The sequence below is a fragment of the Cricetulus griseus genome, chromosome 5 (assembly GCF_003668045.3).
Source record: "Cricetulus griseus strain 17A/GY chromosome 5, alternate assembly CriGri-PICRH-1.0, whole genome shotgun sequence".
NCBI classification, from domain to species: Eukaryota; Metazoa; Chordata; class Mammalia; order Rodentia; family Cricetidae; genus Cricetulus; species Cricetulus griseus.
Window position 1 is genome coordinate 92,352,013 of NC_048598.1, and position 14,782 is coordinate 92,366,794.

The window sequence follows — 14,782 nt, forward strand, 5'->3', positions numbered from 1 at the left end:
GCATTTTCATAGTATGAGATAATTGCAAATTCTTTATAAATAATGATATACAAGAAGAACATCAGAAGAAAGTATGACTACGAGACAAATGTTCAGAAAAATGCATGATTTCTACCTTGACATTACGAAATGTGGTCACCATCCAGGGGGTTAGATGAGCTTAAAAACTGGAAAAGAAAGGATTAGAATTCCCAAATTCGAGTCTTTTTCAGTGAGAGAGATATATACGGCATGTCTGGCATACACATCAGTAAGGTAGTAAATTCATCTTAATTATGCTGATAAAATTGTGGTGATTTGCTACAGTTTCAGTAGAAGAGAACTTGTACTTTCTCAGTAAGATTAGTGAGTTGAAAGCCATGATGTAGTATATCAGCAAAGGTGGGACACTGCTTCTGTAAAATATTCTGTTCACCTGTTGAGCTTCACCTGTTGAGAAGAATGTGAAAGTGACTTTACCTGCTATGCTCTATGACAGGCAGCCTGCATTATTTGTTATTGAGCCATAATATCACGGATAGAACATTGGGTAAAATAGTCACTTTTTAACAAGTGAGGTTAAATTTGAAAAGCAATATTTTAAGCCTCCCAGAAAGCTCACATTATAGACTCTGACCAGAGAATGAGAAGGCCCTTGCTTTTAAGAATGTGTCAACAAAAGGATATTAATTAAATACACCACATGCACAAGCGAGCACACACACACACACCACCTTAAACATCATAAACAGAAGCATCATTTGCAGGATCACACTTCTTCATCCTGTTTTGCACTGTGCAGAAAGAAAGAACAGTGACTACTTTTAACTTTAAGAGTAGCCTGAAGAGTGTAGTTTGTTTGGTACAGAGGAAGAAAATGGACCAGAGAGATCTGGCAAGGTTTCAACTCTGGGAAGGATGGCATATGGCATTAGACACAGAAACTATAAACTCTGGGAAAGAAAAATCAGGGTTTGCATATGAGAGAGGAGACATATTTACAGAAGGCATTTAATTTCCTTAAGTCTATATGGACTTTTTTAACTATTAAAGCTGAAAAAAATGCAGAACACAGCCCCTTGGAGAAAACCAGCAAATGTTTTAGTATACAAAAATAACATGGATAACTGGTGATAACTTAAACAGGCAGGTTTTTATAAAAATTAACAACTTTTAAAGAGTAGCAATATTTATTTTAAGTTACTATTTTCTGAGGTATCAGCTCTCTCCTGCCTCTGGGCTCACAAGCTAAGTTTAGATCAACACTATTTCAGAGGAAGGAAGCCTTGTTCACTGCTCATTTGACTTGGAGTCTTGTACAGTTTTGCCCAGTGTCATGGTGCTATTATTTGTCAATTAATTGCTTTTCCACTCTCAAGAACTTTGTAAGCTTTTCTGACTGTACTTGATTTCACAATTATCTTTGTCTAAAATGTAAGATCACATACTTTCCTGCTCCAAGCCCCTTTACTTACTAAGTTCTATTTGCTATGCAACAACTCCCACACATTTTTTTAACACTCCAAAATAAAACCTAGAAGAGAATTCAAAGACATGAGGGAATTATGATTTTTTTCAGCCTATATTCTTTTAATGAAGCAAAGCAATTAAGCAAAACAAGTCAAAAGCAACCTGAGCATTTTCTTGTGAAGCAATTAGAACAAAGTTTTTATCTGATTGTATTAAAACTAGTTCATTGTTAACAGGAGCGCAATACCTTAATCAAGTTTTTTTTTTTTTTTGTGTGTGTGTGTGTGTATGTGTGTATATATGTGCGTATGTGTGTGTATATGTATGTGTGTGTATTTATGTGTGTGTATATATGTGTGTATGTGAATGTGTGTATGTATATGTGTGTATGTGTGTATGTGTGTGTATGTGTGTATGTATGTGTGTGTGTATGTATGTGTGTATGTATGTATGTGCTTGTATGTGTATGTGTGTGTGTGTGTGTGTGTGTGTGTGTGTGTGTGTGTTTCACATATTACTTCTTACAGTCCCTTTCACTTCACTTCATTTCTCAACATCTAAGACTCACTCAGGTGTAAAACTATACACACTCAGGATAAGATGGTTTTTGTATTTATTGTTCCTTTACGTGGTTCAAAACATTTTTGATTTCCCTTGAAAAATGACTTGATTTTCTTTTAATGACCAATAGGCATCCAATTCTCCACATGTACTTCAGGTGAAAACTCAGCATTCTCTTAAAAATACATACTTTGTCACATTTTATTTCATATCTACAATAAAACAAGTAGTTTTGTCTGCAATTTACAAATATGGATAATGGGATTTTAAAAGACCAAATAACTTGACTAAAGTCACTTAGCTGATAATATAGAGTTTGGGGTTTAATTGCAGGCACATTCCACTGCAATCTGAATAATCATTGAATAAGGCTTTGAATCAATTTTCTCTTAGACTTTGGCTAAGATGGGGTGTAGTAGATGGTTTTTATTGAGGTTTATTATCTTCCATGGAACACACCTATCCTCAATACAAAAGAAAAGAATCCTGTCTTTAAGGATCTCACTATTTAATAGAAAATGAAAATCAATACGATTCTTCTAGATAATTTTATGATAGAAAGTAAATCTTAGGTCTAATATAAAAGCCCATTCTAACTGGTTTGATCCAGCAGTGATAGTGTATTCAGTGGGCAAATGTTTTCTATTGACATAGGCAATCCTTTATGTGCCCTCCCCCATTTAGATTCTTTCTATCAGGTTCTACTTACTGTGTGATTCATGCACCCACCATGACAGTGAGATAATGGCTTCCGACTCTGCAGAGACCTCACCAAAGCTAACCAAAGGGCTGTACAATGTCACCTAATGTACTTCACTCACATTAAAATGCACTTGTCTAGTGTCCAATATCACCAGATCACTGTCTAAGGACAGATGCATTAGTTAGAATTATGTGACACTTTCAGATACTTCATGTTAATTATTTTTGCAGCAGGACTGGGTTACTGTGAAATTTATCTTGATGAAGATATAATTTCCAATGTTCCCTCCAATGACATGAAATATGCAACCATCCCTAGACAGAGCTTTCTAGATGCTAAAGTATCCCTCTCCAGCTACTATCATTACTCTTGTATATTTATTCTACCTGGAGAAATACAGAATGTCTTATTGTCATTGTGTCTACAAGATCCTCTCTTCTTCCTCAGAATGAACCCCTGCCTTGTCATTTCAGTGCTCCTCAGCCTGTTTTATCTTGTGCACATGTTTCTTTTAACCACTTCCTTTTGCAATTTTTCAATATACATACATATTATTTTTAATGTCTCCAAGACATATTCCCTCTCCTGCTTTAATAAACTCCTGGGATCAAATGTCTACTTCCTAAAGCATGGTCTTTATTCAAATGGTGTACTTCTGTTTAATGACTCTTTCACTGTAATCTCCAGGAACAAGTCAGTAAAGTTGTATTTGTGACATAGTTTTATGTTGGCTCAGTATTTCTCATTCAGCCTTTTTCTGTCAGATCTCTTTATCAGATTTTACTGTTAAAATTAACCAGAAATGTATTATGGAGAAGCCATGAGCAGGCATAATTTTAAAAGGTTAAAAGTTGTGACATACCCAATTTGTTATGTTTTCTTAAAACACAATCCGAATAGCGTATTGTGACTACTTTAATTATCATTATAACAAAGATTTAAAAAGTCGTATGACCTCTTAACCAGAGGAGAAACAACCATTTAGTTGCAGGAGTCAAGGCCAATTGACTAACCACATCTTTCTCAGTAGGAGAAATTCTAGTAAGGAAATGGTTATTTTTTTTTTTCAGCAGTGAGAAAACTCAATTTGGAAGCAGCAGGCAGTGAGCTAAAGTAAATACGATACTGTACCAAAAAACAAGAAACAAGACCTGGTCATCATGAAGCTCAAATATCTAGCATTTGGAAAGCAAAATCCAATTCGTGGACTTGGGAATGGCTAACGTGTGCTTTGTGTCTTCTTAGGAGGAAAATTGGTTTTTTGTTTCATTTTAAGTACAGAATTCCCAAGTACCATGAACCTATTGAAAACCAAAAAAACCAAAAAACCAAAACTTCTCTTCTAGGTTCCTTGAAAATTTTTGTATTTAAAAATATGCCTTAGCTGACTATCACTTATGTGTGTCGGATGGTCTTTATAAGATCTACTGAGGCAGAACAAAGGAGATGGTATCATGCTTGTTTTGATGTGTGACCATCTGTTTATATGTCCTAACAGTGAAGAGAAATACTTGAGTGCTTTGCTTAAAGAGAGGTCCTTGGGTGAGGTTATTTCCTTTGGCTAAGGCATGTCATATTTCAAATACTTGAGGAAAAGGTCAATGGAGCTTAGCAAGAAAGGTCATTGATATTCCTCCTAGATAAATTGACAGGACAAAAATCAAAAGGAATAGTACTCACATCCATCAGCTCCAGAGTGGACCTTCTTTGTGAACACTTGCTGGCTTCTCTGTCTTGCTGTTGCATTGAATTTAACATTTATTGATTCCATGGAAGAAAATGTCTCTAGTCACAGAAAGTACATTGAGCAGTTGGTTCAATGTAAATCCAACTGCTGGGCAAGCAATTAGAAATGCAGGTGCCTTTGAATGCCGGTTAGGTATATATTCCTTCATTTCACAAACAACCACTTGAAAGGTAGTCATAACAAGTCATCCAAATTATTTTAGATGAGCACAGCATCAAAATCCTTAGCTGTTCACTAACCCTTGCAGATTTCTGGCAGATTTTGCTACTAGGATTGTTTGAAAAGTCACAACTAGCTTGAATTCTAGGGCGTCCCTGCCAAGGGGAAATCACAATTGGTCAATTTAGGGAATTCCATTCCTCTGGCAGAAGGCTGGCCCATTCTAAATTTGGTTGTTTCCTTAAGTGGATAGTTACGTTTTCTCCAAATGTATATAGTTTTTTGTTTAAATGCAAACTCTAGACAATCAAATGGGAAACTCAGTCAACTGGCCATATAACTCTCCCAAGAAATAAAATAAAATATGGCTTTTAAATTCCATGTAACAAGAAGTTGTTTTGATTTGGGGGATGATCGCATTCATGGCCCTGGGTGCATAATTTCATAGACTATATCTGTCTTATATAGCAGAGTGATTGTAAGATGAAAAGAAAACTGTCTTGATTCGCAGCTCTAGGAACACCCTAACTTGCATCGCTGAAAGTAAATACAGATGAGTCCGAGACCTTCAGCTGTGCCAGTGCTGCGTGGACTTTGCTGTGGTGCAAGACACACAGTCCTTCAAAGGGAAATAAACCAATAGAAAAGGAAGGACCTCGTTTGCTGTGTGTAAGGGACCTTTTTTTATAAGTAAGTATAAACTGAAGGTGAAGAGCCTAATTCTGGAAATTAGTAGTATCAATGCAGTTATATTTCCTAAGGTCAGGAAGGCATCCATTCTGAAAGCACAGGGTTGTTACAGCCTGTGTAACAGTGTGCGATCCACAGAGTGTGCAAGCCACACTAATGCTGACTCTCAGTAAGCAGGACTAAGAATGAAGAAAAAAAATCCTCCCCTCCCCCACATCACTTTTCCTGCTTTCTCTCACTCTTCCTCCCTCCCTTATTCTCCCAAGGCCTTCCCCCTTTCAACAGTTCCCTTTCCTTCGTTCCAAAGACAACAAAAATATGACATTGACTTTAAATGTGGCCTTAAGCTCCACAGTTTTGTCCATGTTTTTAATTTGAGGGTTCCGTACTATTATTGTTCATCAGTACTGGTTCTGTGTCAGAAGCCTAATAGCTGCAGATGTGGACTCCTTACCCGCCATCCAGATTAACATGCATAACTACGCATCTCTAGGCTTGGTAAAGCTGAAGGGCCGATAACCTGAGAATAATCAATCTTGTTTCTTTGTGTGGGAAAGCACAACCTGAGCTACTTGAGAACAAAGTAAGCAAAACTTCACTCTTTAAACTATCCCCCTGCCATAAATTATCAAAAAATATTCACTTAAAAGACCACAGAGAACTTAGAAACTAAGCTTCCACAAGCCATTTCTGTTACCTACACAGTCATGGGGATATTGAGGAAGCATTGAGGCTTGGAGAAATATATTTAAAACAGATTAGCAAGAGAATTTTAAAGTAAATCTTTGATCATCACTGTTATAGGAAAGGCTTTCAAGTCCCCACTAAATTCCCAAAGGCCTCCTAGATGAAAAAGGGAACTGAAAGATCAAAGATTCCTTGAGTTCCCTGTATCCCATTGGGCCAATGAGAGAACCTCTGCTTTTATTGAATTTTTGGCCCTTAGGAATATTTGTCTTGGAGCAAATAGAAAGGAAAGGGAAGAAAGAAAGAGGGAAGAAGGAAAGGGAGAGAGAAAGAAGGGGAGGGAGGGAAGGAGAGAGAGGGAAGGAGTGAGACCACTGAAAATTAGTCTCTTATGAGACACCAAAGTCATTTACAAATAAAATTTAAAATGGTATTTTACAAACTGTCTCTCTGATCTGCCAGCCCATCTGCCAGCAAGTATTAATACAGTGGTACAAGCTTCTAACCTTCTAGATTGCATGTGCTCCCTCTAATATGGGCCATTAAGATGCTCAAATTCAGTTTGTAATAACCTAAAATAATTTCAAAATAATGAATAATAATACGGTATTGATATGACTGAAAGAAGATATTAAAACAAGGGTACCATATTTGATAAGCTTTTGGGTAGATTGTGGATCATTCATTTTCAAAAGTCACTTAATTCAAATGAATGGGCTAACTTTTTCTAGTCTTGTCATAAAGACCCTTCGAAGTACATTTGCAGACTGTCATCACCTTCAGGCATGGGTTATTCTATTGACTCACATTATAGACCCCCAAAAATTGAATATGTGAGGTTAAAGTTTTCTGGATTGTTTGTTCTGTTTTATTCAATGGGTTTATTGATTTGGTTTTAGACAATCACTTACAGGACAGCACAGGCTAACCAGGAACACAAGGTAACCCTCCTATATCATGCTCCTGAGTGCTGGGTTACAGGCTTGAGACAAAAGTTAAATAGCTTATTCAAGGTCAGGACAGAATGAATATGGGGCCTCCATCTAGGTTTGGGTACTTCGTGACTCCTTCCCACCATATTAAACTGCTTCTGGGTTAGCATGTTAGGTTTTACTACCCTAAACGGAAAACTTGAAGATGAGATGTCATGGATCCTGGGCAACTCCTGGGCAACGTTTTGCAACAGGTTCCTTCTAAATTTATCTTAAAAATCAGGCAAAGGCCAGTTTCATAATTATTAGTATATAACTGGAAGAAAATCTTTGAAGTGTCCATAAGGCTCATTATTTTTTGTCAGCTATTTCAGTTTAGCTTTCACAAAGTTTGCCATTCCATAGTAAGCAAGATCTCCTATGATACTGTAGTTCAACTCTTATTTTTTTTTAACTTGATTCCTAAGGTTTTCTGCCCACAGATTCAATGAGATTCAAATATCTGTTTATAACCATTACTGTGAGAAATTATATAATTTCATCTTATATAAAATTATATAAAGTTGGCAGTGTGTTGGTGGCGCACACCTTTAATCCCAGCACTCGGGAGGCAGAGGCAGGCGGATCTCTGTGAGTTTGAGGCCAGCCTGGTCTCCAGAGCGAGTGCCAGGATAGGCCCCAAAGCTACACAGAGAAACCTGGTCTCTAAAAACCAAAAAAAAATTATATAAAGTTTTTATAAATCTGCTGATGTCTGGGGTACTGTTTACAAAGTACTTCCCTCTATCCTAAAAGAGTTGATTAAAAATATTTAGATTAACAGAACTGATTATCAATTCAATAAATAAGAAAATCATTTTAGAAAAAATTCTTTTTAAATACATATGGCAAAATTTAAATGTGAACCAGGTAGTTGTGGCACATGCCTTTAATTCCAGAAATGGGGAGGCAGAAGCTGGCAGATCTCTTAGAGTTCAAGATCAGCCTGGGCTACAAAGCAAGTTCCAGGACAGCCAGGACTGTTACACCCTGTCTTAAAAAACAAAAATGACAACAAAATTAAATGTTGTTTGCAGCATTTTTCAGGCAAGCATGAAAGTTTCCAGTTGAACAACCTCATTTTTACACAAATAACATGGAAAGTTTCTTCTGTATTCCATGAAGATAGGCTAATAATCTTCTATAAATCTAATAAAATTCTTCTTTAGTTAATCAGTATGTTAAGTACATGGCTATCAAGAGAATTTATGAAGACATGGGGAATTTCTCTTTACCAACCCTATAATGCAGAGATAGAAAACAGTTGAGACTCTACTATTTATAAACATAAAGAGATATAAATTACATCATATAAATACAAACAAACACATGTTATTAAAGAGACTTGTGTTAATTGCACACCACACCAAGCAGATGGACGTCCAAAGGAAAGATACAGTGAGATGCAGCCCTGAGCAGTCAGAGAGCTCCTCTGCTGGCCATCTGGACTGAATGGATGTTTAAAGTTCAGCTTTTCCCAGTTCTGTGGATGTAAGAAAGACCTGAATTGCAATGGCCACAGATCACAATGACAGATAGTTGGAGTCAAACTGTGTCTTATCTTGCACATATTAAAAAGCCCCAAGATTTCAACAGAGTATTTAACAATCCACACTATTCTGAGCAATGAAGTTAACTTATTATTAGGGAGCTAAAAGAGAAAAAAATGTGACTTAAGGATCTAGATGAAGCAAATATAATCATTTTCATAATTGATTCGGAAATCTGAAAGGACAGTGACATACATTTAGAAATTCTAAAAGCACACCCACATCAGGAAGCACTTCACAAAGTTGCTTTGTAGCTAATGAAAAGTTCAGACACAGCAACCACCACCATGGAGGACATGAGGCTTGACTGTCAGTGTCTTGACAGAAGTCACTTGTTGGAATTGGTGAAGTACACAGCAAGGGTTTATTGTGTTACAAGGAGGATACGCCAAAAAGTTTTTTTGTTTGTTTTTTTGTTTTTGTTTTTGTCTAATACAATATTCCAAAGATCCCAGCAGTTGGGGACACAGGAAGAAGGTGTCCTATAGCTAGTTGCCAGCTCTCACCCAACAACAAATTTACTCACACCTTGACACTGGCCTTCCCAGGCTCTGGAACTGTGACAAATGAATTTCTGTTTAGAAGCTAACCTAATCTGTGGCATTTTGTTACAGCAACCCAACTGGACTAAAACATAAATGAAAGAGAACAAAAGCCACAAAGAAGTTTAGCTCTACATACTAATAATATCTAATTCATTTTAAGAGTTAGTTTAATAGAATAATATGATGTGGCCTAACAGTTTCAAACACTACAATACTGAGTGCTCTTGTCAGTTAATTGTTAAGGAATCCAGGTATCCATTTTAAGAAGACTTGTTTTGATTTCTCTTAGGGTTGATTCTGATTTGACTCCTAAATGTCAGTAATACCATAGAGGTAATGAATTTTTAAACTATGTGAAAACACATTTCAGAGTTTGACTTATAAAACTTTGGCTTCTGTAAACACCAGGGATGATGAATAGTCAAATAATAAATGTTTAGTTGATAGATTCAAGTGAAGAATTATTTCACACACGTGGTGTAGGAATTATATTTATATAAGACACAAAATATATCATAATACAAGACTTCATTTGTACTTTTCTAACAGCTTAACTTTCCAAATTCATGTTATACTGGAGTTAAGGAAATCAGAAAAATAATGGATGAAATCATAGAAACAGCATATGACACTATAGGTCTATATTTCACGGAAGTCAAATACCTACTCTCTCATTAATAGAATAAGATGTAAAATAAAATTTGGTTATTTTTCTTCATAGAAAAGTGGCATTAAAAACAAACAAACAAACAAACAAAAAACATCAGGGACTCATCCCTGGAGAAAATGAATTTTCCTTTTCTCGGAAACCATCGGCTGGCTGTAATTCTTCTTATATATGTGAAGACCATGAGAATAAATACAATAATACCTTGACTTTATGTTTCTTTAGAGATCCACTTCTGGGGATGTTAAGACAAATGGAAATGATGCCAAAATGAATATTGATAGATAGACAGATAGCAGCTTTGGGATGAAAGTTAAAAGACAAAAGAAAGTTTAGAGAAAGAAACAAACACATTTTGTATAATCTTTTGCTAGTTTCTTCTGGATACCTGATAAATTTTCTCATCTGTTTCACCACTTCCTTGTTCTACTTTGACCCATTCTCCTTCTAGTCCAGATATACACTGATGTCATGAGAATAGCAAATTCAAGATACAGTAAGAAAAAATGTCCTGGAAATATATAATGGTCAACAAGAAGGAAGCATGAACCTCCTGCCCTCACGGAGCTTCCACTCTAGTAGGAAAAGGTAACATCAAATAGAAGACACATAAATGCACAGTAGGAATTACATGCTATGAAAGAAAATACAAACCTTTCTTCAAAGCACCAATATGTAAGTTACATAATTAGCCTCTGAGTCTCAGCTATTGACCAGCAATTATGGCTGGATTTGCATATATAGCTTATTGATTTTTTTCCTCATTTAAGAGTCATTCATTCTTTCAGAAACCTATTAGAACAAATTCCAAAGAAGTAAATTAAGAAAAAAAAAAACAACTGTTGGAATGATCTGGATAGTTACATGAAGAAGACACACACATGCATGCACACACATGTGCACTCATGTATACACACACACACACACACACACACACACACACACACACACACACACAAAGAGAGAGAGTGAGAGGAGAGGGAGAAGAGGAAAACACTGATTTTTTAGGGAAATTGCTAAATTTAGATTCTAAGTAAAAGTAAAATAAATTACCACCTTTAATAATCCTAAAAATAATGCCCTTGACAATTTTCAAGTGAAAAAATGTAAAATCAATAACAAACAATACCCTAAAACTATTTGGGGTCACCTACAGCCTGTAGCAGTTAAACTTACTCTGGGCACTGCATGAGCTCTCCAAAGAGAAAGCTATAGCTTATTAAAATGGAGTTTGTTCTTACATATGTTTAATTAAAAGTGACATATTTCCATTTAGGAATCATAAAACACATGTAAATTATTAGCTCTAAAGTTTGGCACAGAATAACCAACTGAAAAACCTAAGTATGATGGACCATGAAGAGAAAGCATTTATTTCATTCATCATAATGCTACCATCATACAAAATGTGTCCCTCTGCCTTAATCATTCATGCCATACCCAAATGGTGAAATAGTTTTTAAAGATTTCTTTATTATGTATACAGTGTTCTGTCTGCATGTGTCCTTGCAGGCCAGAAGAGGGCATCAGATCTCATTACAGATGGTTGTGAGCCACCATGTGGTTGCTGGGAATTGAACTCAGGACCTCTGGAAGAGCAGCCAGTTCTCTTAACCTCTGAGCCATCTCTCCAGCCCAATGGTGAAATATTTGCAGATTCCAGACCCTGAATGACCTGGAAGAGGCAGGGTCCACATCCACTTGGGAAGGGTCCATCAGAAAGGGACTGCAGCGCTACCTTCTAGAGGAAGAAATCAGGAGGAGGATGAAAAGGTTTATCCAAATCTCTCTCCTTTCCACTTGCATCTTTACGTAATTTATTTAAATGAAATGCATTTATCTCTAACTTGGCACTTGGAATTCAGAAAGAAAAAAAAAACAAAACAAAACAAGAATCCACACTAAAGAAATCAAACTGTTAATGATGACTGAGATTCTTGAATTCAGTTTCGCTTCTGGATACGGGCACACAATTATGTAAGTTTCCAGAGGTTCGTTTCAAAGGCTCTTAATTCACTCTGCCAGAGAAGAGTGGAGTAGAGAAGAATGCTTCAAAATTACATGGCAATGTGAAGATTTGAGAGAAACAAGAGCTTACAGTTCGAACCATTTATTTTTCATGGGGCAAATTTAGCATCTTTTTAAAAAACTTGAACAGATATTAGTTTATTACTATTTAATTAATTAACACTTTGCATTAATATTTAGCATTCTTTCAATGCACAACTAGTATTTAAGATGATGTAGGAAGATACAAAGTGAACTTTCTAGACAATATCTTAGGATCTTCTAGCTGAGTGACACAAGGCAGAAATTCATTGGCCTGGATTCTTGCCAAACTTACTAAGCTCTGTCCTGTGCGCTAACTTATCCATGTGATAGTTGACAGGCTAAGAATGATGCCATGGCATAATCACAGTTGTACTTTCTGCTCCAGAATGCAGATCTGGTAAACCGATTCACAGTGAAAGAATGATGAAGTATATTTTTCATCTTTACATATCTAAAATAATTATGTGGTACCAACTTTGATATTCAAAATATCCCCCCATATAACGTCAAATATTGATAGCAATGATCTTTTTTATATGAATGAAATAGAAAATCAAATCTTTTTCCTTGGTAGCTTTTCATCAGGGAACAAAATTTGATAAGAAAGTGATGAAAAAAAAAATGTCTGTTACACATACATACCAACAGAAACATTTGAGACTGACATAGTAAAACTGAATTGACACCCAATATTAATTACACCCAATAGATACCAGCTGGATGTAAATATGACCTATTCCATATGTCTAGTTATATAATTGGAAAAGTATATTTAGTTACTTTTAAAAGAGTAACTTTTTCAGCGTATGATGGATGATTGTACATACTCAAAATCTATGTTTACATACATTTATACAAATCTATGCATACACATATACAAACACGTTTTACTAACAGGAAAGCAAAAGACAATTTCCTACATGTCGACTTAAAACCTGAATCCATACACAGAACAATATGTAGAACATTGGGGACACACTCACTAGAGTTTGCTGTCAACAGAAATTCAGCCTCAGGCAAAGGCTTTAGGAAATAAACCCTAATGACTCACAAACTCTGAGAGAGCTGATGGCACTGACATTGGCACAGTAACTAAGACTCAAAACAAAATGAAGTTGTATTATTGGAAATGGCCAACCGGCAAAGTTGAGACAGGTATGCTACAGGCTTAAGAGATCAAACATTTGTTTTTAAAACTCTATTTCACAACTTCAAATGTCGATGTCATATCTTACTTAGTGTTTGGCTTATGCTCAGATGCTTTTTTGAAGCAGAAAAGGTTCCATGCTAGATGATACAAATGCAAGAGGGTAGAGCTGTGAGTTCTCATCCTAGTCACGATGTTAACTTTTAGCACATAAGAAAGTGTCATAGAATTCAAGGAAAAGGCATATTTCTGCATTTAAGTGTAATGATTTAGAACTAGAGACCAAGGGGGCATTAACTATTACACAATTTAAAACAAATTAAGGCCATTCTAAACATTTGTCAGGGCTGAGTCACTTACTTCCTTCTAATGACAATGCTAAACACAAAGTAGGTGAACCTAAAGAACACATTGAACATGCTTCTTCTCCCATATATTTCAAGGAGTACTCATGCCTGACTTACCAAGTGACACAGGAATATATAGCCGCTATTAACATTCTTAAAGTTAGTATGCATAAAGGAAGGGCAAGCTTGATCTGCCTCTCTGTCCCTGTCACAGTGGCTCCCATGGCATCAATGTGCTTCTCAGAGATCTAGCAGGCGACAAGAGCAGTACAACCCTGGAGCTGTGCTATGATGATGCTTTCATTGGGCAGAATGGACAGGGCAGATGTGCCCATTCAGAGTTGAATATTTGAAGAAGATATAATTATGGTTACTACACTCATCATTTAACTACCATTAAATGATACTGGGTGGACTGACATCACAACCTATAGATAATTTTTAAATATACTAATTATGTCAGTAACTGACATGAAAAAATTAGTCTATGAAGCAAAACATGGAGATGAGAGGGCAAAGCAGAAATATTTTGATGGATTCTTTCTTACCTTAAGTTCATAAATATTCATTAACACACATACCTACCTCCCAGTACCTTTCACCAATGCCAAAGGTCTACATACATTTGCATAACTTAGACACACTGTAATCCACACAGATGATACTAAGAAACAAAATAATGTAGTACCTTTACTTTTACCTATGCATTTGATGAAATGGGTCCCATGAAGAAAGGGTTTCCAGACAAAGAGAATAAAGAGGAGAAAAACAACAAGAAGATTTATGAATATATATGTAAATGCACTGCTCTCTGAAAATTAAACAAGACAAGAAAGTATAAACAATGTTTTGAAGACAAATAATGGAAAGGCAGTCCGCACATTCTGTGAATTCTGCCCTTTTTACAGCCAGGTACATGCAAGGGATTGGAAGCCCATGCTCATGTTTAAAGATGACATCAAAGAAGGATCTCAGTGCCATAGGTAGAAAAGTATCGATTGCATGGAATGTTACAATAAGCACTCTGGAAGCCAAAAGCCAAAGCTGTCTGCACGTTCCCAAACTGCCATGCATGGATGAAGAATGGACTCAATGGCGCAGGTTAGACTGGCTCTTTCAGACATTAGTTCCTGACTGCTCTTGGCTTTCCTCTACTGTAAGCACTCATCCCACATACACTGATAGGTAAAGCAGAGATTTCAGCCACCGTTCTTGCGTCTTATTTATTTGCAGATGTTACAGTGCAAGGGATGGAGGGAGACAAGAGTCACAGGAGCAAATCAACATCAAACCAACAAATAAAAGCAGATAAAACCATGGGGGGAAATGTGAACAAAGCTATGTATTTCCTTGGCAGCCACATCATTTCCAAGCATCCGCCCATACTTTGCAGCGATGGTTTGAAAGCAGCTACAGAACAAGAAAACACTGAAAGCAGAGTGGAAAAGGAGCAGAGCCCATACCTTGGTCGCCCATCATCAGGTGCGCCAGACCTTGAAGGGAAACA

The 14,782-nt window shown here is 36.4% G+C and overlaps 1 protein-coding gene across 18 annotated transcripts in view; it reads right to left on the minus strand.

Annotated features, from left to right (window-relative positions):
- The window catches only part of Nrxn1 (neurexin 1), a 1,056,958-nt gene that overhangs the window by 943,742 nt on the left and 98,434 nt on the right, over positions 1-14,782 (minus strand). For 10 of the 18 annotated variants that reach the window (XM_035445188.1, XM_035445196.1, XM_035445193.1 and 7 more), the window contains 2 exons: positions 14,739-14,768; positions 13,964-13,975 (listed from right to left, as the gene is read on the minus strand). The exons of 4 other annotated variants lie outside the window; for them this stretch is intronic. In XM_035445188.1, the coding sequence (XP_035301079.1) occupies positions 13,964-13,975; positions 14,739-14,768 (42 nt within the window). The remainder of the gene's footprint in view (positions 1-13,963; positions 13,976-14,738; positions 14,769-14,782) is intronic. 4 more of the 18 variants (XM_035445198.1, XM_027418008.2, XM_035445190.1 and 1 more) reach the window with 1 other exon arrangement.